The sequence below is a fragment of the Protomyctophum parallelum genome (genome assembly GCF_964188405.1).
Source record: "Protomyctophum parallelum genome assembly, chromosome: 10".
Classification (NCBI taxonomy): Eukaryota; Metazoa; Chordata; class Actinopteri; order Myctophiformes; family Myctophidae; genus Protomyctophum; species Protomyctophum parallelum.
The window spans coordinates 52,045,989-52,073,500 of NC_139704.1; the positions used below are offsets into that span (position 1 = coordinate 52,045,989).

The 27,512-nt window shown below is 45.6% G+C and overlaps 2 protein-coding genes across 2 annotated transcripts in view; one reads left to right on the plus strand and one right to left on the minus strand.

Annotated features, from left to right (window-relative positions):
• LOC310865912 (voltage-gated potassium channel regulatory subunit KCNG3-like) overlaps positions 1-6,603 on the plus strand; it is a gene marked incomplete at both ends in the record, with an annotated part of 7,626 nt that extends 1,023 nt beyond the window's left edge. The window contains 4 exons of the mRNA XM_083775114.1: positions 2,284-2,472; positions 4,563-4,715; positions 5,134-5,464; positions 6,268-6,603. Coding sequence (XP_083631240.1) covers positions 2,284-2,472; positions 4,563-4,715; positions 5,134-5,464; positions 6,268-6,603 — 1,009 coding nt within the window. The remainder of the gene's footprint in view (positions 1-2,283; positions 2,473-4,562; positions 4,716-5,133; positions 5,465-6,267) is intronic.
• A 3,334-nt stretch (positions 6,604-9,937) lies between these two features.
• On the minus strand, positions 9,938-21,969 carry LOC310865134 (cytochrome c oxidase subunit 7A2-like, mitochondrial). The gene is made up of 3 exons (XM_083774142.1): positions 21,770-21,969; positions 13,380-13,514; positions 9,938-10,221 (listed from the first exon to the last, which is right to left on the minus strand). The coding sequence occupies exons 1-3, from the start codon at positions 21,836-21,838 to the stop codon at positions 10,081-10,083; spliced, it is 345 nt and encodes a 114-aa protein (XP_083630268.1). The 5' UTR covers positions 21,839-21,969; the 3' UTR covers positions 9,938-10,080.
• Between the last annotated feature and the right edge of the window lie 5,543 nt (positions 21,970-27,512).

Sequence of the window (27,512 nt, forward strand, 5' to 3'; positions counted from 1 at the left end):
AGCAGTTCTACAAGCTCGTAGCGCGGCACTACGAGCTTGTAGATCTGCTATATATAAATAAATACATTTTTATGAAAATGTGCTGCAAATCTTTGAATATATATATTCGGCCAAATACAGATAATTCTGGGGGTCCTTTAGAAACATAGGGTTTAACCCTGTGAGAACCACTGACATAGAAACATAGGGTTTAACCCTGTGAGAACCACCGACATAGAAACATAGGGTTTAACCCTGTGAGAACCACCGACATAGAAACATAGGGTTTAACCCTGTGAGAACCACTGACATAGAAACATAGGGTTTAACCCTGTGAGAACCACTGACATAGAAACATAGGGTTTAACCCTGTGAGAACCACTGATATAGAAACATAGGGTTTAACCCTGTGAGAACCACTGACATAGAAACATAGGGTTTAACCCTGTGAGAACCACTGGCATAGAAACATATAGGGTTTAACCCTGTGAGAACCACTGACATAGAAACATAGGGTTTAACCCTGTGAGAACCACTGACATAGAAACATAGGGTTTAACCCTGTGAGAACCACTGATATAGAAACATAGGGTTTAACCCTGTGAGAACCACTGACATAGAAACATATATGGTTTAACCCTGTGAGAACCACTGACATAGAAACATAGGGTTTAACCATGTGAGAACCACTGACATAGAAACATAGGGTTTAACCCTGTGAGAACCACTGACATAGAAACATAGGGTTTAACCCTGTGAGAACCACTGACATAGAAACATATAGGGTTTAACCCTGTGAGAACCACTGACATAGAAACATAGGGTTTAACCCTGTGAGAACCACTGACATAGAAACATAGGGTTTAACCCTGTGAGAACCACTGACATAGAAACATAGGGTTTAACCCTGTGAGAACCACTGACATAGAAACATAGGGTTTAACCCTGTGAGAAACTCTGACATAGAAACATAGGGTTTAACCCTGTGAGAACCACTGACATAGAAACATAGGGTTTAACCCTGTGAGAACCACTGACATAGAAACATAGGGTTTAACCCTGTGAGAACCACTGACATAGAAACATAGGGTTTAACCCTGTGAGAACCACTGACATAGAAACATAGGGTTTAACCCTGTGAGAACCACTGACATAGAAACACAGGGTTTAACCCTGTGAGAACCACCGAGCAGTAGAAACGTGGGTTTTCAGAAAACTGTTTTGAAGGCGTTTGTAGAATCATTGTGTCAGCTCTAAATGGGTTTTAAATACTTCATCATCATCATCATGATAGGTCCTTGGTATTAATTTTCTTCTCTCCCACCAGTGTTGTTTTTGGCAGCAAATTTCTATTTTAGTTTTAGTCATAGTCTCTTGAATAGTTTTCACTCAGACCCCTTTTCCACCAGTTGGTTCTTTTTGGTTTTTAGTCCATGAGCCAGAATGGGTGGGCAAACTATACCCTATATTAAATTGTTTATAGGATCAATACAAGTAAATTAATACATGATAACCCTTCCACAGTAGTACCTTTTTCATATTTTTGATTATTTTGCATATTTTCCTACATAATGCCTCATTTGCATATTTAAAAATGTAAAATGTGTAATACAATAAATCATTGCCTTCGTGTAAGTACTCAATTGGGGAAGTTTCATGGTGATAACAATCTAATATAGGTATGGTTTTGCTACACTCAATTCATAATTAACGTTCCAATTTTGGAGCTCTGGCTCATGGACTAAGAACCACAAAGAACTGAACCGGTTCCCATTGGGAACCAACTGGTGGAAAAGGGGCCTTAGTGCTAGTCACATTTTAGTCACCTGGAATGTTCTAGTGTTTAGTCTAGTTTTAGTTGACTAAATGTCACACGATTTTAGTTATACAGTTGATTTAGTCGACTAAAATGTGTTTTGACAGGCCTTGATGTCGTTGTAATGACATATTTTACACTTTGGTTGCATGCTGAAAATAGCAGATCTACAATCTCACAAGGGGTTAGGGTTAGGGTAGGCAACGCGTCTGTATATCTGCTATTTTCAGCAAGCAACCCAGCATAAAACTGGACCTGTTGTCCACTAGTCCCTTCCTAACATTTTAGTCCAGTTTTTATTTGTCGACGAAATTGTCAGTATATTTATAGTCTCAGTTTTAGTCACCATAGATTCGTTTTTATTTAGTTTTAGTCAGTGAAAAAAAAGGTAAGTCGACGGACATTTTTTCGTCTTGGGTTTTAGTCGACGAAAACAAACACTCTCTCTCTCCCTCCCACCGCCACCGCCGCCACCGCCGCCGCCACAGCTACGTGAAGTACGGCAAGCTGCGCTTCCCGCCGCACATGTGCGAGCTGTCCTTCTACGGCGAGATGGCCTACTGGGGCCTGCAGCGCCACCATCTGGAGGCCTGCTGCCAGCGCAGGCTGGACGACCGGAGGAGCGACTCCTTCACACACTATGACGAGGAGGAGGAGGAGGGGGGAGGGGGAGGAGGGGGGGGGAGGAGGGGGAGCAGGGGGGGGGAGACGAGGAGGAGGAGAAGGAGGAGGAGGAGGAGGAGGAGGGGGAGATCCGTGCCGGGGGAGCCCAGAGGTGGGTATAGATCAGGGGTTCTCAACCCGTGGCTCGCGCAAACCTAGTCTACATAGTCTACATTAGGCATGTGAATCTCGTCTCATCTCACGATTCGATACGCATCTCGATGCACTGCCAGCGATACGATACATTAGAGATACATGGAATCCCCTGGCGATACGATGCGATACGATTCTCCCTCTTCCCGATGCGATGCGATAACCATTTAGTTCAAATCAATGCGATACGATGCGATTCACCCCTCTACCGATACGATGCGATTTGATGGCGATTCATCACAATAGAAAGGATTTATATTAAAGCTCTATTAATTTCCCAAAACATGTAAAAAAGCATTACATAGCTCTGCATCTCAAACAACCCAACTTATAGAATTATGTAAGTAAACAAAGGGTCTGCTCTCTGCTGGTTATTGTGGTTGTTAGATTACTAATAATCATAGGCTATAATTATTATATCTCAAAGGTCAATTTGAGGTTTTGAGTATAGAGGGTTCAAGAGATTAAAATGTAATAGCCTATCGTTCATCAATTAATGTTACCAACATATAAATAGAAAAGAAACAAATAAACAAAACAAAAATTACAGGTCAAACAAGTCTATGTCTAGTTTAATCTGCAACAGTTTTATAATATAATTGCCTATGTATAGTGGTCCTTGGCTTGACCTGAAAAACATTGAAGACCCTGGCCTGCATGTATTATTAACGTTATAAATACATAGCAGATGTACAAGCTCACAACGCGTCTCATCCACGCCCCGCTGTGAGCTTGTGGATCTGCAATTTTAGGCGTGCGACACCGTCTTGCTGCAGAATATAAATAAGGCTTCTATCCCAGAGAACAGCGGAAAGCTGGACAGTGGAAAGTTGTAAACGACGCAAGCAGTAGCCTACTACTACACCCTGCTGTGGCGTTGTTGTTGTTTTACACGTGTGTGCAGACTGCAGAAGCTTTCTTTAATTACAAATTGATGAGGATCGCGACGCAGATTTGCGTCGGATAATCAGCAAGCACAGCTGTGGAGTGTGTGGATCAGATTCATTACGAGCAGTCCAGCACGCAGCGCTACAGTGAAAAGTCAACTGATCGACGGACAAAGCTCTCAACGTGTCTACTCTGACTGCACCGTCGTACAGTGTACCTAGCTTCTGTTCACTGACTGTGGGCGCGTTCGGAAATACCACACCGGAGCACACTCTCCTATTAGTTTGCATTGCACAGTGGGCTCAGTGTGCTATTTCCGAACGCGCCCTGTGTGCGCTGCGAGCTATGGCTGCGAGAGTCCTTTTTTTTCTTCCTTTTCTGATGTTACGTTCAATGCGCTTCGGAAACACAGGAGAGGGTGAAATTTACCATGAAAAACCGGCGCAACCACGGATTTTACCGATGCAAGCACTCCGCGAACGATGCATCGAGATTTCACCTGTCACTTTTACCGATACACAGTGAATGGACCGATTCACTCGCATCGCGCACGTCATAATCGATGAATCGATACGTATCGATTATTTTCCACATGCCTAGTCTACATAGTACACACAGTCTACATTGTAGACTGTGTGTACTATGTAGACCATTGGTCTGCAACCTCTTTGTAGTCTGATACATTGTTGTAGTCTTTTTGTAGTCTAAGGCAGGGGTCTGCAACCTTGTTTTGTCTATACAGACCCCTGTATTAGACTACAGAACTACAAACCCCTGTATTAGACTACAGAACTACAAACCCCTGTATTAGACTACAGAACTACAAACCCCTGTATTAGACTACAGAACTACAAACCCCTGTATTAGACTACAGAACTACAAACCCCTGTATTAGACTACAGAACTACAAACCCCTGTATTAGAACTACAAACCTACAGACCCCTGTATTAGAACTACAAACCTACAGACCCCTGTATTAGAACTACAAACCTACAGACCCCTGTATTAGAACTACAAACCTACAGACCCCTGTAACTACAAAAGGCTCTATGTGTTTCACAGACGGACGACGTGGTTGGAGGGCGTCCGCAGGACCTTTGAAGAACCCGCGTCCTCATTGGCCGCTCAGATCCTGGCCTCGGTGTCCGTGGCGTTTGTCGTGGTGTCCACGGCTCTGCTGTGCACGAGCACGCTGCCCGGCCACGCCGAGCACAGGTGTGTGTGTGTGTGCGTGTGCGCGTGCGTGTGCGTGTGTGTGTGTGTGTGTGTGCGTGTGCGCGTGTGTGTGTGTGTGTGTGTGCGTGTGCGCGTGTGTGTGTGTGTGTGTGCGTGTGCGCGTGTGCGCAATTTCTTTCACTGTTTTTCGTCTCTTCTTGCCCAATTAAGGACACTTCCACATGTAGACAGGAGGAGGAGGAGCCGGGATTCGAACCGCCGACCCAGGGATCATTGGACGACCTTTGCTCTCCTGAGCCACCGCCGCCCTTAACCTTGACCTGAACGTATATAGCACTCAAGTCAAAGGAGTGTATAGTCTAACAGTACCTGTCTGTCTGTCTGTCTGTCTGTCTGTCTGTCTGTCTGTCTGTGTGTCTGTCTGTCTGTCTGTCTGTCCCTCCCCCCCTCCCCCCAGGGCGGTGGAGGCCGTGTGCATCGGCTGGTTCACGGCGGAGTGCGCCGTGCGCTTCGCCGTGTCCCGGGACCGCTGTGAGTTCCTGCGGCGTCCGCTGAACGTCATCGACCTGCTGGCCATCACGCCGTACTACGCCTCCCTGGCGGTGGGCGGGGCCACGGTGGGCGGGGCCACGGGCCACGACGACTCGCTGCAGCGCGCCGGGGTGGCTCTGCGCGTGCTGCGCGCCACGCGCGTCTTCTGGGTCGTCAAGCTGGCGCGGCACTTCCTGGGCCTGCAGACGCTGGGGCTCACGCTGAGGCGCTGCTACCGGGAGATGGTCATGCTGCTGGTGAGTTGTTTAAAACTACAGACCGGATGGTCATGCTGCTGGTGAGTTGTTTAAAACTACAGACCGGATGGTCATGCTGCTGGTGAGTTGTTTAAAACTACAGACCGGATGGTCATGCTGCTGGTGAGTTGTTTAAAACTACAGACCGGATGGTCATGTTGCTGGTGAGTTGTTGTTTAAAACTACAGACCGGATGGTCATGTTGCTGGTGAGTTGTTTAAAACTACAGACCGGATGGTCATGTTGCTGGTGAGTTGTTGTTTAAAACTACACAGACGGATGGCCATGTTGTAGTTTAAAACTACAGACCAGATGGTCATGTTGTGGTTTAAAACTACAGACCAGATGGTCATGTTGTGGTTTAAAACTACAGACGGATGGCCATGTTGTAGTTTAAAACTACAGACCAGATGGTCATGTTGTGGTTTAAAACTACAGACGGATGGTCATGTTGTGGTTTAAAACTACAGACGGATGGCCATGTTGTGGTTTAAAACTACAGACGGATGGTCATGTTGTGGTTTAAAACTACAGACGGATGGTCATGTTGTGGTTTAAAACTACAGACGGATGGCCATGTTGTGGTTTAAAACTACAGACCAGATGGTCATGTTGTGGTTTAAAACTACAGACGGATGGTCATGTTGTGGTTTAAAACTACAGACGGATGGCCATGTTGTAGTTTAAAACTACAGACGGATGGTCATGTTGTGGTTTAAAACTACAGACAGATGTGTGGCGATGGCCATCTTCATGCATGCTAACGTGCTAACATGCTAACGTGCTAACCGCCCCCCTTGCAGGTGTTCATCTGCGTGGCGATGGCCATCTTCAGCGCGCTGGCCCAGCTGCTGGAGCACGGGCTGCAGGAGGCGGGCAGCCGTAACCAGGACTACGCCAGCATCCCGGCCGCCTGCTGGTGGGTGATCATCTCCATGACCACGGTGGGCTACGGCGACGTGTGCCCCGTGACCACGGCCGGCCGCGTGCTGGGCGGCCTCTGCGTGGTGAGCGGCATCGTGCTGCTGGCGCTGCCCATCACCTTCATCTACCACAGCTTCCTGCAGTGCTACCACGAGACCAAGTACCGCTCTGCAGCCGCGCTGCAGCGCAGCTCCGCCCGCAGCCTGTCCAACTGACCTGCAGCCGCGCTGCAGCTTGCCTGCAGCTTAGCTCTACAGCTTAGCTCTGCAGCTTAGCTCTACAGCTTAGCTCTGCAGCTTAGCTCTACAGCTTAGCTCTGCAGCTTAGCTCTACAGCTTAGCTCTGCAGCTTAGCTCTGCAGCTTAGCTCTACAGCTTAGCTCTGTAGCTTAGCTCTACAGCTTAGCTCTGCAGCTTAGCTCTACAGCTTAGCTCTACAGCTTAGCTCTGCAGCTTAGCTCTACAGCTTAGCTCTACAGCTTAGCTCTGCAGCTTAGCTCTACAGCTTAGCTCTACAGCTTAGCTCTACAGCTTAGCTCTGCAGCTTAGCTCTACAGCTTAGCTCTACAGCTTAGCTCTACAGCTTAGCTCTGCAGCTTAGCTCTGCAGCTTAGCTCTGCAGCTTAGCTCTATAGCTTAGCTCTGCAGCTTAGCTCTACAGCTTAGCTCTGTAGCTTAGCTCTGCAGCTTAGCTCTACAGTTTAGCTCTACAGTTTAGCTCTACAGCTTAGCTCTGCAGCTTAGCTCTACAGCTTAGCTCTGTAGCTTAGCTCTACAGCGTAGCTCTGCAGCTTAGCTCTGCAGCTTAGCTCTACAGCTTAGCTCTGCAGCACAGCTCCGCCCGCAGCCTGTCCAACTGACCTGCAGCGCTGCAGCTTAGCTCTGTAGTTTAGCTCTGTAGCTTAGCTCTGTAGCTTAGCTCTGTAGCTTAGCTCTGTAGCTTAGCTCTACAGCTTAGCTCTGTAGCTTAGCGCTGCAGCTTAGCTCTGCAGCTTAGCTCTACAGCTTAGCTCTGCAGCTTAGCTCTGTAGCTTAGCTCTGCAGCTTAGCTCTGTAGCTTAGCTCTGCAGCGCAGCTCTGTAGCTTAGCTCTGCAGCGCAGCTCCGCCCGCAGCCTGTCCAACTGACTTCATGAACCGTCTAACATGGCGCTTCTGTTTAGTTGTTATGAACACATTCATCTCACCACTTTCAATGGAAAAGGGCCCCCACCCTGTATATAAAAGACTAAACAATGGAAAAGGGCCCCACCCTGCACCCTGTATATAAAAGACTAAACAATGGAAAAGGGCCCCACCCTGCACCCTGTATATAAAAGACTAAACAATGGAAAAGGGCCCCCACCCTGCACCCTGTATATAAAAGTCTAAACAATGGAAAAGGGCCCCCACCCTGCACCCTGTATATAAAAGACTAAACAATGGAAAAGGGCCCCACCCTGCACCCTGTATATAAAAGACTAAACAATGGAAAAGGGCCCCCACCCTGCACCCTGTATATAAAAGACTAAACAATGGAAAAGGGCCCCACCCTGCACCCTGTATATAAAAGACTAAACAATGGAAAAGGGCCCCACCCTGCACCCTGTATATAAAAGACTAAACAATGGAAAAGGGCCCCCACCCTGCACCCTGTATATAAAAGTCTAAACAATGGAAAAGGGCCCCACCCTGCACCCTGTATATAAAAGTCTAAACAATGGAAAAGGGCCCCACCCTGCACCCTGTATATAAAAGTCTAAACAATGGAAAAGGGCCCCCACCCTGCACCCTGTATATAAAAGTCTAAACAATGGAAAAGGGCCCCCACCCTGCACCCTGTATATAAAAGACTAAACAATGGAAAAGGGCCCCCACCCTGCACCCTGTATATAAAAGACTAAACAATGGAAAAGGGCCCCACCCTGCACCCTGTATATAAAAGACTAAACAATGGAAAAGGGCCCCACCCTGCACCCTGTATATAATTTCTTTTGTGTAATCTGCCTTGTAAGGATCTGGGGGGTGTATCAGTCAGTTTGGTGTTCACTTGATCGCTGTTTGCAAACCGTCATGTGGGTTTTTTGTCATTGTTTATGTAAACAAACCGTCACGTGTGTTTATTGTCATTGTTTATGTAAACAAACCGTCATGTGTGTTTATTGTCATTGTTTATGTAAACAAACCGTCATGTGTGTTTATCGTCATTGTTTATGTAAACAAACCGTCATGTGTGTTTATTGTCATTGTTTATGTAAACAAACCGTCATGTGTGTTTATCGTCATTGTTTATGTAAACAAACCGTCATGTGTTTATTGTCATTGTTTATGTAAACAAACCGTCACGTGTGTTTATTGTCATTGTTTATGTAAACAAACCGTCATGTGTTTATTGTCATTGTTTATGTAAACAAACCGTCACGTGGGTTTCTTGTCATTGTTTATGTAAACTGTAAAAAGTGTCCTGTGAGTCCATATATGGGCTGCGCTTCTGCGGAAGCGTGACACTTAAATAAAGAATCAATCAATCAAATGTCATCAAATGGTGGTCCGTGGCTCAAATGTCTGAATAAAGGAATAAATGTTGTGAAAAGGGTTGAAATGCGATGATTTACAAGTGAAGGATTACAGATCTACAGATAGATATTATGTTGGTTGTTGTCACTGGAGTCACACGGATAGTTCCATCTGGTGGATGATCTACAGAGAACCAACGTACGCCTGTCTGTCAAAACATTCTATAAATACACTCACTAATTAAACTGAATTTAATGTCTGTCATCTGTATGTGTGTGTGTGTGCGTACGTGTGTGCGCGCGTGTGTGTGTAAACATGAACATAATTATCATGGAGATTTAACCGGGCGTCACTTGTACGTTTTATTCAGTGTTTACGTAACCTGATCGGATCTTTATAATCCTTTATAAGGCCGTCCACAGGACTGAAGACATTCTTTATCTTTATAATCCTTTATAAGGCCGTCCACAGGACTGAAGACATTCTTTATCTTTATAATCCTTTATAAGGCCGTCCACAGGACTGAAGACATTCTTTATCTTTATAATCCTTTATAAGGCCGTCCACAGGACTGAAGACATTCTTTGTTGACTAAAATATCGATGGTAACTTGTTGACTATAATTTAATATAATGGTTTAATCAGACCAGTGTGTGTCCAGTGGAAACCTCGTATGAATCTGATCTCAGGTCAGAATGGGTTCATCAGACCAGTGTGTGTCCAGTGGAAACCTCGTATGAATCTGATCTCAGGTCAGAATGGGTTAATACATGGATGTGAACTTATTGTTGACTTTATCAGTGACTACTCATCATACTAACTACACCAGATGTGACCACACTTTTTTGATTTGAGAGATACTTACAGATGAGATGACAGACCCGGGCCGTAGTTCTGTAAGGTACACTTCTACCATCAGAGGACATACATTAAAACACACCCACCCACCCCCCCCCCCCCCCCCCCCACCCCCACACACACACACACACACACACACACACACACACACACACACACACACACACACACACACACACACACAAAACACTTCTGGAATTTACAAACAAAATAGACTTTTATTCTTCCTGGTGGTGAAAGTTAAGATTTTCAGGGTTTTTAAAGAGCAGTAATATATAAACTTCCGGTGAGGATCATGGAGGAGGAATGGGCGTGGCGTTTAGCTTCCGGTTTCACCGACACTAAGGCTTGTTGGGCTGCGCGGCCATGTACAGAGCCACCAGGCAGTACACAGCGCCCCCTATGGTCAGACCCATGGTGGTGCGGTACAGCATCTTGTCCATCAGGCCCCTCTTCAGGTGGATGGGGATCCCGTCTGGTCTCTGTAAAACACAGAGAGGTGAGTCTCTTACCACCGCGGCTCAGTGACGTCATGTTGTAGTTTTAGTAAAAACAGAGAGGTGTGTTTGGGGTGAGCGGTGAGCCTCTTACCACCGCGGCTCAGTGACGTCATGTTGTAGTTTTAGTAAAAACAGAGAGATGTGTTTGGGTGAGAGGTGAGTCTCTTACCACCGCGGCTCAGTGACGTCATGTTGTAGTTTTAGTAAAAACAGAGAGGTGTGTTTGGGGTGAGCGGTGAGTCTCTTACCACCGCGGCTCAGTGACGTCATGTTGTAGTTTTAGTAAAAACAGAGAGGTGTGTTTGGGGTGAGCGGTGAGTCTCTTACCACCGCGGCTCAGTGACGTCATGTTGTAGTTTTAGTAAAAACACAGAGGTGTGTTTGGGTGAGCGGTGAGTCTCTTACCACCGCGGCTCAGTGACGTCATGTTGTAGTTTTAGTAAAAACACAGAGGTGTGTTTGGGTGAGCGGTGAGTCTCTTACCACCGCGGCTCAGTGACGTCATGTTGTAGTTTCAGTAAAAACAGAGAGATGTGTTTGGGTGAGCGGTGAGTCTCTTACCACCGCGGCTCAGTGACGTCATGTTGTAGTTTTAGTAAAAACAGAGAGATGTGTTTGGGGTGAGCGGTGAGCCTCTTACCACCGCGGCTCAGTGACGTCATGTTGTAGTTTTAGTAAAAACAGAGAGGTGTGTTTGGGGTGAGCGGTGAGTCTCTTACCACCGCGGCTCAGTGACGTCATGTTGTAGTTTTAGTAAAAACAGAGAGATGTGTTTGGGGTGAGCGGTGAGCCTCTTACCACCGCGGCTCAGTGACGTCATGTTGTAGTTTTAGTAAAAACAGAGAGGTGTGTTTGGGGTGAGAGGTGAGTCTCTTACCACCGCGGCTCATTGACGTCATGTTGTAGTTTTAGTAAAAACAGAGAGATGTGTTTGGGGTGAGCGGTGAGTCTCTTACCACCGCGGCTCAGTGACGTCATGTTGTAGTTTTAGTAAAAACAGAGAGATGTGTTTGGGTGAGAGGTGAGTCTCTTACCACCGCGGCTCAGTGACGTCATGTTGTAGTTTTAGTAAAAACAGAGAGGTGTGTTTGGGGTGAGCGGTGAGTCTCTTACCACCGCGGCTCAGTGACGTCATGTTGTAGTTTTAGTAAAAACAGAGAGGTGTGTTTGGGGTGAGCGGTGAGTCTCTTACCACCGCGCTCAGTGACGTCATGTTGTAGTTTTAGTAAAAACAGAGAGGTGTGTTTGGGTGAGCGGTGAGTCTCTTACCACCACGGCTCAGTGACGTCATGTTGTAGTTTTAGTAAAAACAGAGAGATGTGTTTGGGGTGAGAGGTGAGTCTGTTACCACCGCGGCTCAGTGACGTCATGTTGTAGTTTTAGTAAAAACAGAGAGATGTGTTTGGGGTGAGCGGTGAGTCTCTTACCATCGCGGCTCAGTGACGTCATGTTGTAGTTTTAGTAAAAACAGAGAGGTGTGTTTGGGGTGAGCGGTGAGCCTCTTACCACAGCGGCTCAGTGACGTCATGTTGTAGTTTTAGTAAAAACAGAGAGGTGTGTTTGGGTGAGCGGTGAGTCTCTTACCACCGCGGCTCAGTGACGTCATGTTGTAGTTTTAGTAAAAACAGAGAGGTGTGTTTGGGTGAGAGGTGAGTCTCTTACCACCACGGCTCAGTGACGTCATGTTGTAGTTTTAGTAAAAACAGAGAGATGTGTTTGGGGTGAGCGGTGAGTCTCTTACCACCGCGGCTCAGTGACGTCATGTTGTAGTTTTAGTAAAAACAGAGAGATGTGTTTGGGTGAGCGGTGAGTCTCTTACCACCGCGGCTCAGTGACGTCATGTTGTAGTTTTAGTAAAAACAGAGAGGTGTGTTTGGGTGAGCGGTGAGTCTCTTACCACCGCGGCTCAGTGACGTCATGTTGTAGTTTTAGTAAAAACAGAGAGGTGTGTTTGGGGTGAGCGGTGAGTCTCTTACCACCGCGGCTCAGTGACGTCATGTTGTAGTTTTAGTAAAAACAGAGAGATGTGTTTGGGTGAGAGGTGAGTCTCTTACCACCGCGGCTCAGTGACGTCATGTTGTAGTTTTAGTAAAAACAGAGAGGTGTGTTTGGGGTGAGCGGTGAGTCTCTTACCACCACGGCTCAGTGACGTCATGTTGTAGTTTTAGTAAAAACAGAGAGATGTGTTTGGGTGAGCGGTGAGTCTCTTACCACCGCGGCTCAGTGACGTCATGTTGTAGTTTTAGTAAAAACAGAGAGGTGTGTTTGGGGTGAGCGGTGAGTCTCTTACCACCGCGGCTCAGTGACGTCATGTTGTAGTTTTAGTAAAAACAGAGAGGTGTGTTTGGGGTGAGCGGTGAGTCTCTTACCACCACGGCTCAGTGACGTCATGTTGTAGTTTTAGTAAAAACAGAGAGGTGTGTTTGGGGTGAGCGGTGAGCCTCTTACCACCGCGGCTCAGTGACGTCATGTTGTAGTTTTAGTAAAAACAGAGAGGTGTGTTTGGGGTGAGCGGTGAGTCTCTTACCACCGCGGCTCAGTGACGTCATGTTGTAGTTTTAGTAAAAACAGAGAGATGTGTTTGGGTGAGAGGTGAGTCTCTTACCACCGCGGCTCAGTGACGTCATGTTGTAGTTTTAGTAAAAACAGAGAGATGTGTTTGGGTGAGAGGTGAGTCTCTTACCACTGCGGCTCAGTGACGTCATGTTGTAGTTTTAGTAAAAACAGAGAGATGTGTTTGGGTGAGAGGTGAGTCTCTTACCACCGCGGCTCAGTGACGTCATGTTGTAGTTTTAGTAAAAACAGAGAGGTGTGTTTGGGGTGAGCGGTGAGTCTCTGACCACCGCGGCTCAGTGACGTCGCCCAACCTTAATCCATTCTGACCGGGCACCCATTTTGGTGTCAGCATCATGTTATGCTTTATCTATTTAAAAATAGCAGATCTACAAGCTCATATCGCGCCACCGAGTGGCGCGATACGAGCTTGTAGGTCTGCCATTTTTGAAAAATCGAAGAACGACTGACATTTTTTTAATCTGATCTCAGGTCAGAATGGGTTCATCAGACCAGTGTGTGTCCGGCGGAAACCTCGTATGAATCTGATCTCAGGTCAGAACGGGTTAACAGATATAGAGTGTTACCTGGAACAGTTTCTGCAGGTCGGGGACCCTGTTGGCTCCGAGGTACTCCACCGTGCTGCCCGCCTCAGACACCAGCTTGGTGGGGGAGGCGAAGGTCATGAGGAGGGGGTCGGCTGGGACCGCCGGCTTCAGACCCTGGAATACAGGAAGAAAGAAGGAAATGAATAATACATTAACCCATTCTGACCAGGCACCCCTTTTGGTGTTCGGCATCATGTCGTGCTTTAGCTATTGAAAAATAGCAGATCTACAAGCTCATATCGCGCCACCGAGTGGCGCGATACGAGCTTGTAGGTCTGCTATTTTTGAAAAAAATCGAAGAACGACTGACATTTTTAGAATCTGATCTCAGGTCAGAATGGGTTCGTCAGACCGGCGTGTGTCCCAGTGGAAATCTCGTTATGAATCTATATAGAAACATAGGGTTTAACCCTGTGAGAACCACTGACATAGAAACATAGGGTTTAACCCTGTGAGAACCACTGACATAGAAACATAGGGTTTAACCCTGTGAGAACCACTGACATAGAAACATAGGGTTTAACCCTGTGAGAACCACTGACATAGAAACATAGGGTTTAACCCTGCGAGAACCACTGACATAGAAACATAGGGTTTAACCCTGTGAGAACCACTGACATAGAAACATAGGGTTTAACCCTGTGAGAACCACTGACATAGAAACATAGGGTTTAACCCTGTGAGAACCACTGACATAGAAACATAGGGTTTAACCCTGTGAGAACCACTGACATAGAAACATAGGGTTTAACCCTGTGAGAACCACTGACATAGAAACATAGGGTTTAACCCTGTGAGAACCACTGACATAGAAACATAGGGTTTAACCCTGTGAGAACCACTGACATAGAAACATAGGGTTTAACCCTGTGAGAACCACTGACATAGAAACATAGGGTTTAACCCTGTGAGAACCACTGACATAGAAACATAGGGTTTAACCCTGTGAGAACCACTGACATAGAAACATAGGGTTTAACCCTGTGAGAACCACTGACATAGAAACATAGGGTTTAACCCTGTGAGAACCACTGACATAGAAACATAGGGTTTTCAGAACACTGTCATTTGTAGAATCTGGTCTCAGGTCTTAAGCAAGAACAAAAAGCATGGCAATATAAAGTGCTATATGCTATGACTACATACAATGCAATTATAGTGCTGTCTACGTAACATGCTATAAGACTGTATCAAATGTTATCTAAGTCTACAATAGAATACCCCACCCACCCCTTTCCCCCCCCTCACTGTATATGTTCTTTCTTCCTTTTTTTACCTCTACGATGAGTTCCTGTTATGACTATATATAGTATAGTTAGTTGTGTATATTCGTACGTCTCTAAATGTTTTGATGAATTGAACAAGGTGGACCCTGTTGTAAACAAGTGTAATGCTTTATGGTGTCGTCCACTCACAGTTAACAGTCTTTGTATTGAGTTTGTGCTTGAAATGTACTGTAATATTGCAAACTGTTAATAAATCAATCAATCAATATTTTGTAACAGACTACATGACTAGTCTAAAGAATGATGGAACACACATTTCCATCTATGAGGCCAAAAACACTGTAATTAATGATCATTATATTACATTACATCATATTAATGATGGAGTTACAGGATTAGTTTCATTCATAAAGAGAACATCATATTAATGATGGAGTTACAGGATTAGTTTCATTCATAAAGAGAACATCATATTAATGATGGAGTTACAGGATTAGTTTCATTCATAAAGAGAACATCATATTAATGATGGAGTTACAGGATTAGTTTCATTCATAAAGAGAACATCATATTAATGATGGAGTTACAGGATGAGAGAACATCAATATAACTAGAACTGCACTCTGTCGAGTGCATACTTGCTTGTTGGTAAATGGTAAATGGTGCATTTATATAGCATATTATCCAAGGCGCTTTACATAGATTGTGCATTACATTCACCCATTCACACACACACATTCACACACCGATGGCAGCGGAAACCATGCAAGGCACCAACTAGCACATCGGGAGCAATTAGGGGTTCAGTGTCTTGCTGAAGGACACTTCGACAGTAACTCTGGGGGAGCCCACAGGGTTCGAACTGGCAACCTTACGGTTACCATCCAGGCACTCTACCATGCACACCATGCACACTAGTAGGCCATAAATGGCCAACTAGTGCGCAAGCAGAGCGCGCAAGTACTTTCGACCGTTATAAACTGTCACTTTTGATGCGTATGCACCGTCCCAGCAAACTGTGCCTGATACGGCAGTGGTGCCAGATTACATACATGTATACATATAGGAGCATTACCTTTAATCCTCCCAACACTAAAACATATCGTCATCACGTCACCATCGAAAACCAATTACACTCTGGCATTGGGTCCTTTAATCCACATATTTCTCACGTCATCATTGAGAGCTAGTCATACATATACACACCATGTACTCTGGTCCCAGCAAATCAGGCACAATTTGCTGGGACGGTGCATACGCATCAAAAGTGGCGGGTTGGCTGGGACGGTGCGTACGAGCCGGGCGAAACTATTACTTGCGCGCTCTGCTTGTTTGATCATATTATCACAGGTGGATAAATCACTGAGTGCTTAACCCATTCTGGGCGGGAACCCCTTTTGGTGTTCTAAGCATCATGTTATACTCTAGCTATTGAAAAATAGCAGATCTACAAGCTCGTCGCACGGCACCGAGTGCCGCGCGACGAGCTTGTAGGTCTGCAATTTTAGAGAAATCATGAAAATACAGTGCAGATCAGGGTCTGAGAGGCTAAATGTCATCAGATGGTGGTCCGTGGCTCAGATGGGTCTGAGAGGCTAAATGTCATCAGATGGTGGTCCGTGGCTCAGATGGGTCTGAGAGGCTAAATGTCATCAGATGGTGGTTCCGTGGCTCAGATGGGTCTGAGAGGCTAAATGTCATCAGATGGTGGTTCCGTGGCTCAGATGGGTCTGAGAGGCTAAATGTCATCAGATGGTGGTTCCGTGGCTCAGATGGGTCTGAGAGGCTAAATGTCATCAGATGGTGGTTCCGTGGCTCAGATGGGTCTGAGAGGCTAAATGTCATCAGATGGTGGTTCCGTGGCTCAGATGGGTCTGAGAGGCTAAATGTCATCAGATGGTGGTTCCGTGGCTCAGATGGGTCTGAGAGGCTAAATGTCATCAGATGGTGGTTCCGTGGCTCAGATGGGTCTGAGAGGCTAAATGTCATCAGATGGTGGTTCCGTGGCTCAGATGGGTCTGAGAGGCTAAATGTCATCAGATGGTGGTTCCGTGGCTCAGATGGGTCTGAGAGGCTAAATGTCATCAGATGGTGGTCCGTGGCTCAGATGGGTCTGAGAGGCTAAATGTCATCAGATGGTGGTTCCGTGGCTCAGATGTGTCTGAGAGGCTAAAGGCCTATTCATAGTCTGGATTTTCGGTGGTAAGGTGACCACCGCTCCGGTGGTGAGCTGACCACCGGAGCTGAAATAACGTTGAACGGTGGTGAGTAAAAACAGAGAGAAGGGCTGGAGCGGTGGCGGTGGTTTGCTCTTCACCGTGGCTCGTGACATCATGTTGTAGTTCGGTGGTCACCTCAGTGACATCATGTTGTAGTTCGGTGGTCACCCCACCACCGTAAATCCAGACTATGTATGAGCCTTAAATGTCATCAAACGGTGGTTCCGTGGCTCAAATGCTGAATAAATAAATAAATAAATAAATAAATAAATAAATAAATAAATAAATAAATAAATAAATAAATAAATAAATAAATAAATAAATAAATAATGTGAAAAGGGTTGAAAACCACTGGTGTATCTCAAGGGGGTTATTGTATTAATCCTAATAAAAAATAATCAATCAATTTTGATTGATTGATTGAAGTATTTATTAACAGTTTGCAGAATTACAGTACATTTCAAGCACAACTCAACACAATAACAATAATAATAATAATAATAACAATAATATAGTAACTAAAATGGGAAGAAGTATTGCCGTAACCAGGGAATGTTCTAGCTACATAACACTAAACACTAGGAAAGCAGTAACTCAAGCTCTAGTGTTATCTTGAGTATTGCCATTTGGGTCTTGCCCCACCCCCTTAGATAGCATTTCTGTAGACTTAGATAGCATTTGATACAGACTTATAGCATGTTATGTAGACAGCACTATAATTGCATTGTATGTAGTCATAGCACGTCATAGTACATATGTATAGCATTAGCCCAAACATTTAGATTCTCGTAGAGGGTTTTTTTTTCGATTCTGGCGAATCTCTCTACGAGAGTCTAAAAGATAACTTCGCCCCTAACGTCGAAGAAGGAACGTTTGTGCCTCAAAATCACTCTTACCTTGTACAAATGCAAAGTCTAAGCTGCTTTAAATGTTGCCCCACTTGTTTGTGAGGTGTTCGCAAACAGATTATTGTCTAATATGCATCTACCCATGAATGCAATTTGTTGCACCAATGTAAATTGTGAGGACCCAGCCCATGGGGAAAGCCTTTGTCTCATGTACAATGACATAGTGAGTGCCCTGCAGAATGCTAGTAGGTCTTTATTCTCACGCCCTAAAAAGGCCAAGCCTGGGTGGAATAAATATGTAGCTAGCCACCATGCTGAGGCCAACGATGCCCATAGAGCCTGGGTTATAGCTGGCAGGCCCAGACTGGGACCTGTCCTAGAACATAAAAAGAGAACCAATGCCAAGTACAAATATGCATTAAGGTTTATAAGTAAGCAAGAGCAGGCCATGAGTGCACATTCTATGGCTGACAATCTGCTTAATAATGATTCTACTAACTTTTGGAAAGAAGTCAAGTCCCTAAACAGGGCTCAAGTAGCACTCCCATGTAATATAGAGGGGGTAACTGATCCTGTGGGCATCGCTGAACTCTGGAGGCAGCATTATGCTTCCCTGTTTAATAGTGTCAAAAGTGAGCCTTTCCATGTGGGAAAAATAGAAGATGAAAATGAAATCACTGTTTTTAACACCCATGAGGTTTTTAATTCAATAGCGCAACTGTCTGAGAGAAAGGCCAGTGGCCTAGATAATATCACTGCTGAGCACCTAAAGCTAGCTGGTCCTAGATTGGCTGTGCTGCTTTCTATTTGTTTCTCTGGTTTGATGACCCATGGTACTTTACCTGACTCCATGTTGTCTGTTGTTCTAGTCCCTGTGATAAAAGACAAGTCAGGGAAAGTTGGTAGTATTGATAACTACCGGCCTATAGCGCTTGCAAGCATTTTGTCCAAAGTATTAGAAAAACTACTTCTGGACAGATTAAGTATGTATATAACCACCACTGACAATCAGTTTGGCTTCAAGCCTAAACATAGTACTGATATGTGTATATATGCTCTCAAAGAAGCAGTAGAGACATATAGAAAGCAGGGTTCTACTATGTTTGTTGGTCTTATTGATGCTTCCCGTGCTTTTGATCTTATTCATCATTATAAGCTTTTTAATAAGCTCAAGCTTAGGGGTGTGCCCAGTAATTTAATACGTATATTGGTCTACTGGTATGCCAACCAGCAAATGCAGGTCAAATGGGGCAACACCCTATCTGCCCCCTTTCGGGTGGGCAATGGCGTCAGACAGGGGGGGATTTTATCCCCAGCCCTCTTTAATTTATATATGGACGGCCTATCAAAGCAGCTAGAAGAGTGCAATACTGGGTGTATGATTGGTGATACTCTAATTAACCACTTTATGTACGCGGACGACCTGAGCTTAATATCCCCTAGTAGCAGCGGATTCCAACATCTGCTCAATATCTGCTCTAATTATGGGCTGGACTTTAACACTTACAGCACGTAGGACGCCTGAGAACGTCATAGGATACCGAACGTAGAGTTCTAAGGACGTCTGAGGACGTCCTAGCGACATCCCAGCGATGCGGGGCGAGATATTAATATTCAGAATTTTTCCTATTTATTTTTTTGGCATTTCGCTTTTCGCTTGCCGTATGCTAACGCTCAGTGCAACTATTAGCTTATTATTGACTCCCACGTTAGCGAGACGGAAAGAATGACTCGTAGCTCCTAATCCAGGGCGCTCTCCGTGGTGATGAATAGAGCGATATGCTGGCGCTTATTTTCTGCTCCTCATCCGTCTCTCCCGCAAAATATGAACGCTTTTTGGAGCGTAAAACAATATATTAAGATGATCGGGGATGTTGAGGTCACTTTGTAAAGTCAACTTTTTTAGGAAAGTGTTTCCGGTTCATGGCTTTCAAAGTAAAAGCGATCAGACACCTCCGGTATTCTATAGCCTATATTTTGAAGGCAGTCGGCGTACTCAATGTGTTAATATTAAGTATAATGCTAAGAAGAGCATGGTCCTGATATGTAGAACGAAGGATGACTCGGAGCTCAGGTTCCCACATTTTTACCTGTCTGGTCTGACTGTAAATGTAGCTAAAAGTGCTAAATATCTTGGTCACATCATCACAGATACACTAGATGATGATGAAGATATGTATAGACAGAGGAGAATGCTTTATGTGCAAGCAAACATGCTGGTTCGCAAATTTCACCACTGTACAACTGATGTTAAGGTTAACCTGTTTAGAGCGTACTGCACCCCCCTCTATACTGCCCCATTGTGGGTGAACTTTAAAAAGGAGAGCTTGCGCAAGCTGCAAGTAGCCTACAATGACTGTCTGCGCATTCTACTCAAGAAACCCAGGAGCACTAGAGCTAGTGCACTATTCTGTACACTAGGACTCACCACCTTCATGGCCCTCTTGAGGAACCTTACCTACAAATTCATGTGTAGACTGGACCGCTCCTTGAATGGATTAATACGGCTGATGACAGACCCTCTCTGTAGCTCTGTCAGGTTCACATCCACCATCAGAGGACGCTGGCACGAGTGCCTCTTTTGATTTGTTCCCTGAGGGGCTGGATAACTTATTTTTATTTTATTTTATTATTTTACCTTTTTCTATGTATTGTATGTTTTTACCCTGTGGGCCATGAGCCTGTAATAAAGTTTATATATTAAACACCGCACAGGCTTATTTTTCAATAAAAAAGGTATTTTAATCCACTCTGTTTCTGAATCCTCCATTGTAATTGCGAACACCTCACAAACAAGTGGGGCAACATTTAAAGCAGCTTATATTTTGCATTTGTACAAGGTAAGAGTGATTTTGAGGCACAAACGTTCCTTCTTCGACGTTAGGGGCGGGGTTATCTTTTAGACTCTACGAGAATCATAGTAGTATAGATGTATAGTTTATATGTATAGTTTCATTATATAGATATTCCACTGTTACTTTCTTAGCTTACGCATGTTTCACGATAAATGTTTTTATGTGATGTATTCCCATGCTTTTTTGTTCTTGCTTAATGTAAGTCGCTCTGGATTAAGAGCGTCTGCTAAATGCCTACATTGTAAATTGGTCATCGGCTACAAAAACAGACATACATAAACTACAAATAGCTCAAAACAAAGCTGCCAGATTAGCTCTCCAGTGTTCCAACAGGACACACATTGCAGAAATGCACAGAAATCTATCATGGCTTACTGTTGAGAATAGATTACATTCACGTATTCTTACGTTTTTCAGAAATGTATTAATGGACAAAAAAACCACAGTATGTATTTGAACAGGTAGCACATGTAAGAGACGAACATAACCATATGACTAGACAAGCCAGTTCGGGTGTTTTGGTGGCCCCTAAACCAAGAACAAATATTATTAAATATTCTTTTATCTATAGAGCAGTAATAGGTTGGAATGCACTACCAAAGTGTATAACCAATACAAATACAAAATTCATCTTTAAAATCAAGTTAAAAGAACACCTTTAATATGTAAATCATACTGCAGTAACCCTGGGAAAATAATAACTCAAATGTATATTTTGTTGAAAGTGATTTTTTGCTATGTTTTTCTTTTTTTTTTTTTTATTCTCCTATGTTTTTTATTTCTTATTTTATATTTTATTTTACTATGTTTTATTTTGAGTTAGTGTTTGTAAACAATTGTAAGTATTGCCTTTGAACGGGAACCCATTTTGGCATCATGTTATGCTTTAGCTGTTTAAAAATAGCAGACCTACAAGCTCGTATCGCGCCACCGAGTGGCGCGATACGAGCTTGTAGGTCTGCTATTTTTGAAAACTCCAAGAACGACTGACATTTTTTGAATCTGATCTCAGGTCAGAATGGGTTAATCAGACCAGTGTGTGTCCAGTGGAAAACCTCGTATGAATCTGATCTCAGGTCACAACGGGTTAATGTTATAGGACATCATTTATAAGATAGGATTGTTTACGAAGAGGGTTTATTAATATTATTACTAATATCAACTCGACAAGGTCGACGTGTGTGTGTGTGTGTGTGTGTGTGTGTGTGTGTGTGGGTGTACCTGCGGGCAGTAGGCGGTGGGCGGGGCTCCCGCTAACCTGCCCGTCATGCCGTTCAGCCTGTAGTACATGGTGCTTATTATTATAGTTAACGATAATAATAATAATAATAAACCGTTACTAATATAACGTTTATAAATCCTGTGATGTCGCTCCGCTCCGCGGTGGGCGTTCACACTGACTGACTCTTCTCCTCTGGCTGCACTTCCGCACTACGCCGAGAACGTGATGACGTCAGAGGTGACGTGAAGGACCCCTGCCCCCCCCCCTCCGGGCGGCGGCTGTCCACTCCCGCGCCTGAGTAGAATGTATGTGTCACATTAATGATCATAGTCTGATTGATTGATTGATTGATTGATTGAATACTTTATTGAAAATATATTTCAGAAGGATAAATTCACAAGAAAGAATAGGCTTGTTTCCATTGTGGTCCTCTTGGGGGAAGGGGAGCAACAGACAATAACGGTACAATACAGACAAAAACAGGAGGCAAAAAACTAACATAAAACAGGACAAAATTCATATAAACTGACCAATAAAACTGGATTTATTTTCTTTTCCCCCCCTTACTTTTATTAATGTTTTTTCATTTGTGCCATTTATCTATTCTACACTATATTTGTCTCCACCAGGCCGAAGGCATGGGGAGAGAGTATGTTTTGCACTCCGTCCGTCCGTCCGTCCGTGTGTGTGTGTGTGTGTGTGTGTGTGTGTGTGTGTGTGTGTGTGTGTGTGTGTGTGTGTGTGTGTGTGTGTGTGTGTGTGTGTCCGTCAGTTAGCAGCTAATCTCGGCCACCGTTAACCCGGTCGATGCCAAATTTTGCACACACACTCCCTGGATGCCAACGATGAACCTCTGCCCCAAACCTTCCAGAACGGCCTGTTATAGCGCCACCAGGAGGCCGCTTTGTGCAAAACAAGTTTTTGCACAGCACACCTACAGATTTTGTCCAAACATCACGCAAATTGGTACACAGTCTCTCTAGAGCCATTCAACCAAACCGCTCTTTCAGATTTCTCACACTCCATCCTGATTGGTTAAGATTGGCTTCCAAAGTTCACAGGAGTGCTCAGTTTCAAACAAAATGCTGCAAATCATGAACACATCGCGTGCACCCACATTCCCACTAGGCCGAGGACAAAATGCCACATGAACAATTTCAACTCAACCTCAAGGTGGCGCTATAACTGGCCGAAAAGTGTTTTTACCTCTAACTGCACGGATCTGTGGATAACCTGGTGGAGACCTGTGCCCAGAAGGGCACTTTTTCTAGTTACACTATGTTTTCGGCCAACCATCTTTTTAATGTGGATTTAAAAATATCAAAGGAACTGGTCAGAACCAGTGGTTTGTTTTCAACCTGTTTCACATCAAGGGCCATTGATAGTCTTCTTCTCATGTTTCTGCAAACACTGGAGGCAATGTTTATATGTTCATATTTGAACAATGTGGACCCTGTTGTAAACAAGTGTAATGCTTAATTGGGTCGTCCACTCACAGTTAACAGTCTTTGTATTGCGTTTGTGCTTGAAATGTACTGTAATTCTGCAAACTGTTAATAAATATTTCAATCAATCAATCAATATGTTTTTAATTGACTAAAGGACTGCTTGGAGTGAAAATAGAGTTACATAATAGGCTATCTCTGTGTTGTTTTGTATTTACTGTCATGTTTTTCCCTGTTGTTTGTATATGGACCCATTGTGTCTGAAATAAAGTTTTCAATCAATAGTCTGGTTGTAAGACTTAAATTATTATTATTATTACTCCGCTAGATCAGTGGTTCCCAAAGTGGGGCTCCGGGGTATAGAGGACGGTGGACCCCCAGGGGTAAAGAGGTGGACCCCCAGGGGTAAAGAGGTGGACCCCCAGGGGTAAAGAGGTGGACCCCCAGGGGTAAAGAGGTGGACCCCCAGGGGTAAAGAGGTGGACCCATAGGGGTAAAGAGGTGGACCCATAGGGGTATAGAGGTGGACCCCCAGGGGTATAGAGGTGGACCCATAGGGGTATAGAGGTGGACCCCCAGGGGTAAAGAGGTGGACCCCAGGGGTATAGAGGTGGACCCATAGGGGTATAGAGGTGGACCCCCAGGGGTAAAGAGGTGGACCCCAGGGGTATAGAGGTGGACCCCCAGGGGTAAAGAGGTGGACCCCAGGGGTATAGAGGTGGACCCATAGGGGTAAAGAGGTGGACCCATAGGGGTAAAGAGGTGGACCCATAGGGGTAAAGAGGTGGACCCATAGGGGTATAGAGGTGGACCCATAGGGGTAAAGAGGTGGACCCCCAGGGGTATAGAGGTGGACCCATAGGGGTATAGAGGTGGACCCCCAGGGGTAAAGAGGTGGACCCCAGGGGTATAGAGGTGGACCCATAGGGGTAAAGAGGTGGACCCATAGGGGTAAAGAGGTGGACCCATAGGGGTAAAGAGGTGGACCCATAGGGGTATAGAGGTGGACCCATAGGGGTAAAGAGGTGGACCCCCAGGGGTAAAGAGGTGGACCCATAGGGGTATAGAGGTGGACCCATAGGGGTATAGAGGTGGACCCATAGGGGTATAGAGGTGGACCCCAGGGGTATAGAGGTGGACCCATAGGGGTATAGAGGTGGACCCATAGGGGTATAGAGGTGGACCCATAGGGGTAAAGAGGTGGACCCATAGGGGTAAAGAGGTGGACCCATAGGGGTATAGAGGTGGACCCATAGGGGTAAAGAGGTGGACCCCCAGGGGTAAAGAGGTGGACCCCAGGGGTATAGAGGTGGACCCATAGGGGTATAGAGGTGGACCCATAGGGGTATAGAGGTGGACCCATAGGGGTAAAGAGGTGGACCCATAGGGGTAAAGAGGTGGACCCATAGGGGTATAGAGGTGGACCCATAGGGGTAAAGAGGTGGACCCCCAGGGGTAAAGAGGTGGACCCATAGGGGTATAGAGGTGGACCCCCAGGGGTAAAGAGGTGGACCCCAGGGGTATAGAGGTGGACCCATAGGGGTATAGAGGTGGACCCATAGGGGTATAGAGGTGGACCCATAGGGGTATAGAGGTGGACCCATAGGGGTATAGAGGTGGACCCCCAGGGGTAAAGAGGTGGACCCATAGGGGTATAGAGGTGGACCCATAGGGGTATAGAGGTGGACCCCCAGGGGTATAGAGGTGGACCCCAGGGGTATAGAGGTGGACCCATAGGGGTATAGAGGTGGACCCATAGGGGTATAGAGGTGGACCCATAGGGGTATAGAGGTGGACCCATAGGGGTATAGAGGTGGACCCCAGGGGTATAGAGGTGGACCCATAGGGGTATAGAGGTGGACCCCAGGGGTATAGAGGTGGACCCATAGGGGTATAGAGGTGGACCCATAGGGGTATAGAGGTGGACCCCCAGGGGTAAAGAGGTGGACCCATAGGGGTATAGAGGTGGACCCCCAGGGGTATAGAGGTGGACCCATAGGGGTATAGAGGTGGACCCCCAGGGGTAAAGAGGTGGACCCATAGGGGTATAGAGGTGGACCCATAGGGGTATAGAGGTGGACCCATAGGGGTATAGAGGTGGACCCCCAGGGGTATAGAGGTGGACCCATAGGGGTATAGAGGTGGACCCATAGGGGTATAGAGGTGGACCCATAGGGGTATAGAGGTGGACCCATAGGGGTATAGAGGTGGACCCATAGGGGTATAGAGGTGGACCCATAGGGGTATAGAGGTGGACCCCCAGGGGTATAGAGGTGGACCCATAGGGGTATAGAGGTGGACCCCAGGGGTATAGAGGTGGACCCATAGGGGTATAGAGGTGGACCCATAGGGGTATAGAGGTGGACCCATAGGGGTATAGAGGTGGACCCATAGGGGTATAGAGGTGGACCCATAGGGGTATAGAGGTGGACCCCCAGGGGTATAGAGGTGGACCCATAGGGGTATAGAGGTGGACCCATAGGGGTATAGAGGTGGACCCCAGGGGTATAGAGGTGGACCCCCAGGGGTATAGAGGTGGACCCCCAGGGGTATAGAGGTGGACCCATAGGGGTATAGAGGTGGACCCATAGGGGTATAGAGGTGGACCCCCAGGGGTAAAGAGGTGGACCCCCAGGGGTATAGAGGTGGACCCATAGGGGTAAAGAGGTGGACCCATAGGGGTATAGAGGCTACTGAGAGAGTTCCAGGGGGTCCCCGGCTAAATGATAGTTTAGGAACCAAATGGACCCTTATTGATCCGTAACTCAGAGAGTGTACAAATAAACAAATGGAACCAAATGGACCCATTTAATTGGTTCCATTTGTACACTCTCAGAGGTAAATTTAACTTTGATTTTACAGTATAAATTGGGGTTTATAGTTAGATTATAAATGCCATTAAATAGGGGGTCCGTGTTTAATGGCATGGTCCTAATGCCCACAAGGTCCTAATTCAGGTTCTCTTGAAATGAAAAGCGGCGCAAATCACTGCCAGAGCCGCACACATCTTCTCTAAAATATGGGGCAGATATCAGACAGATATTCTGTGAAGCCACTCTAAGGAAATCGGGACTTCCTGAAAGTTCATATAATGGCCTGTTGTGGCGCTGTCTGTCATTGGGCCCAAAAAACCCCATAGCCCCATAGAAGTCCATGTATTTGGGCCCAACTTCACCTAGACTGTATTACCGTAATAAACATGGTCATGAATACTTTCTGCTTCCAGTCACTAGTTTAAAGTCTCATTTCTAATTTCCCATTTATTAAAAAAATGACCATAAAGTCTCGTATGTTCTGAGGGGCGTGGCTACCGTTACAGTCTATGATCGGGAGCCACCCCCCGTTCGAGTCAAAATAAAAACCAACGAAGAAGAAGGGGGGAAGTCCCACCTCGTTGTCTGGGCCAGCCAATGGGCCAGCTGGGCCCAAACGGATCTAGAAAGATGGCGACTTACAATTCAAGGACTGACAGGCTTCATCTTACGTCCATATCAGACCCGGAGAACGCTTTGTCCATATTTTACAGTCTATGGTCGCGACCCCTCGATTGATTGATTGATTGATTGATTGATTGATTGAAGAATGTATTAACAGATTTGAGAATTAGGCCTACAGTAGCCTACATTTCAACTCAAGCACAACTCAATACAAAGACTGTTAACTGTGAGTGGACGACACCATACAGCAGGGGTACTCAACTGGCGGACCGCGGTCCGCGACCGGACCGCGGACCACCTCTTTGCGGACCACCCCCAAGTTAAGTTAATAATATAAATAACATCAGATGGTACATTTCTCATGTGAAATTGCTGCAAAGGCCCCCAAAATGTCCCCCAAGGGCCTCCAAAATTCTGGCGCGCGCTATGCGCGCGCAGTGTGGCCTGCCAGGGCGTATAACTCCCGGCCTGATTTGGAGTTCCACTCCGGGCCTGCACTCTGCACCCCATTATTGGTTGGGTGGAAGGGGATCTGATTTGTATAAGCTTGGCTTGACCATACTAAACGGGCATAGAGCCCCGCTCTCCGAAGGACGCCGCGCATGGGACCGGACCTCAGTCTTATTAAAAAAAAATTGTGGACCTTCATCATTTATAGTTGAGGACCCCTGCCATACAGCATTACACTTGTTTACAACAGGGTCCACCATGTTCAATTCATCAAAACATTTAGAGACGTACAAATAGACACTTCTATATAGTAAAAAAACATGCAGGAAATCATCATGGTAAAAAAGGAAATAAAAACATATACTGTGAGGGGAAAAGGGGGGTATATTTCTATAAGTGAACCCAGCTGT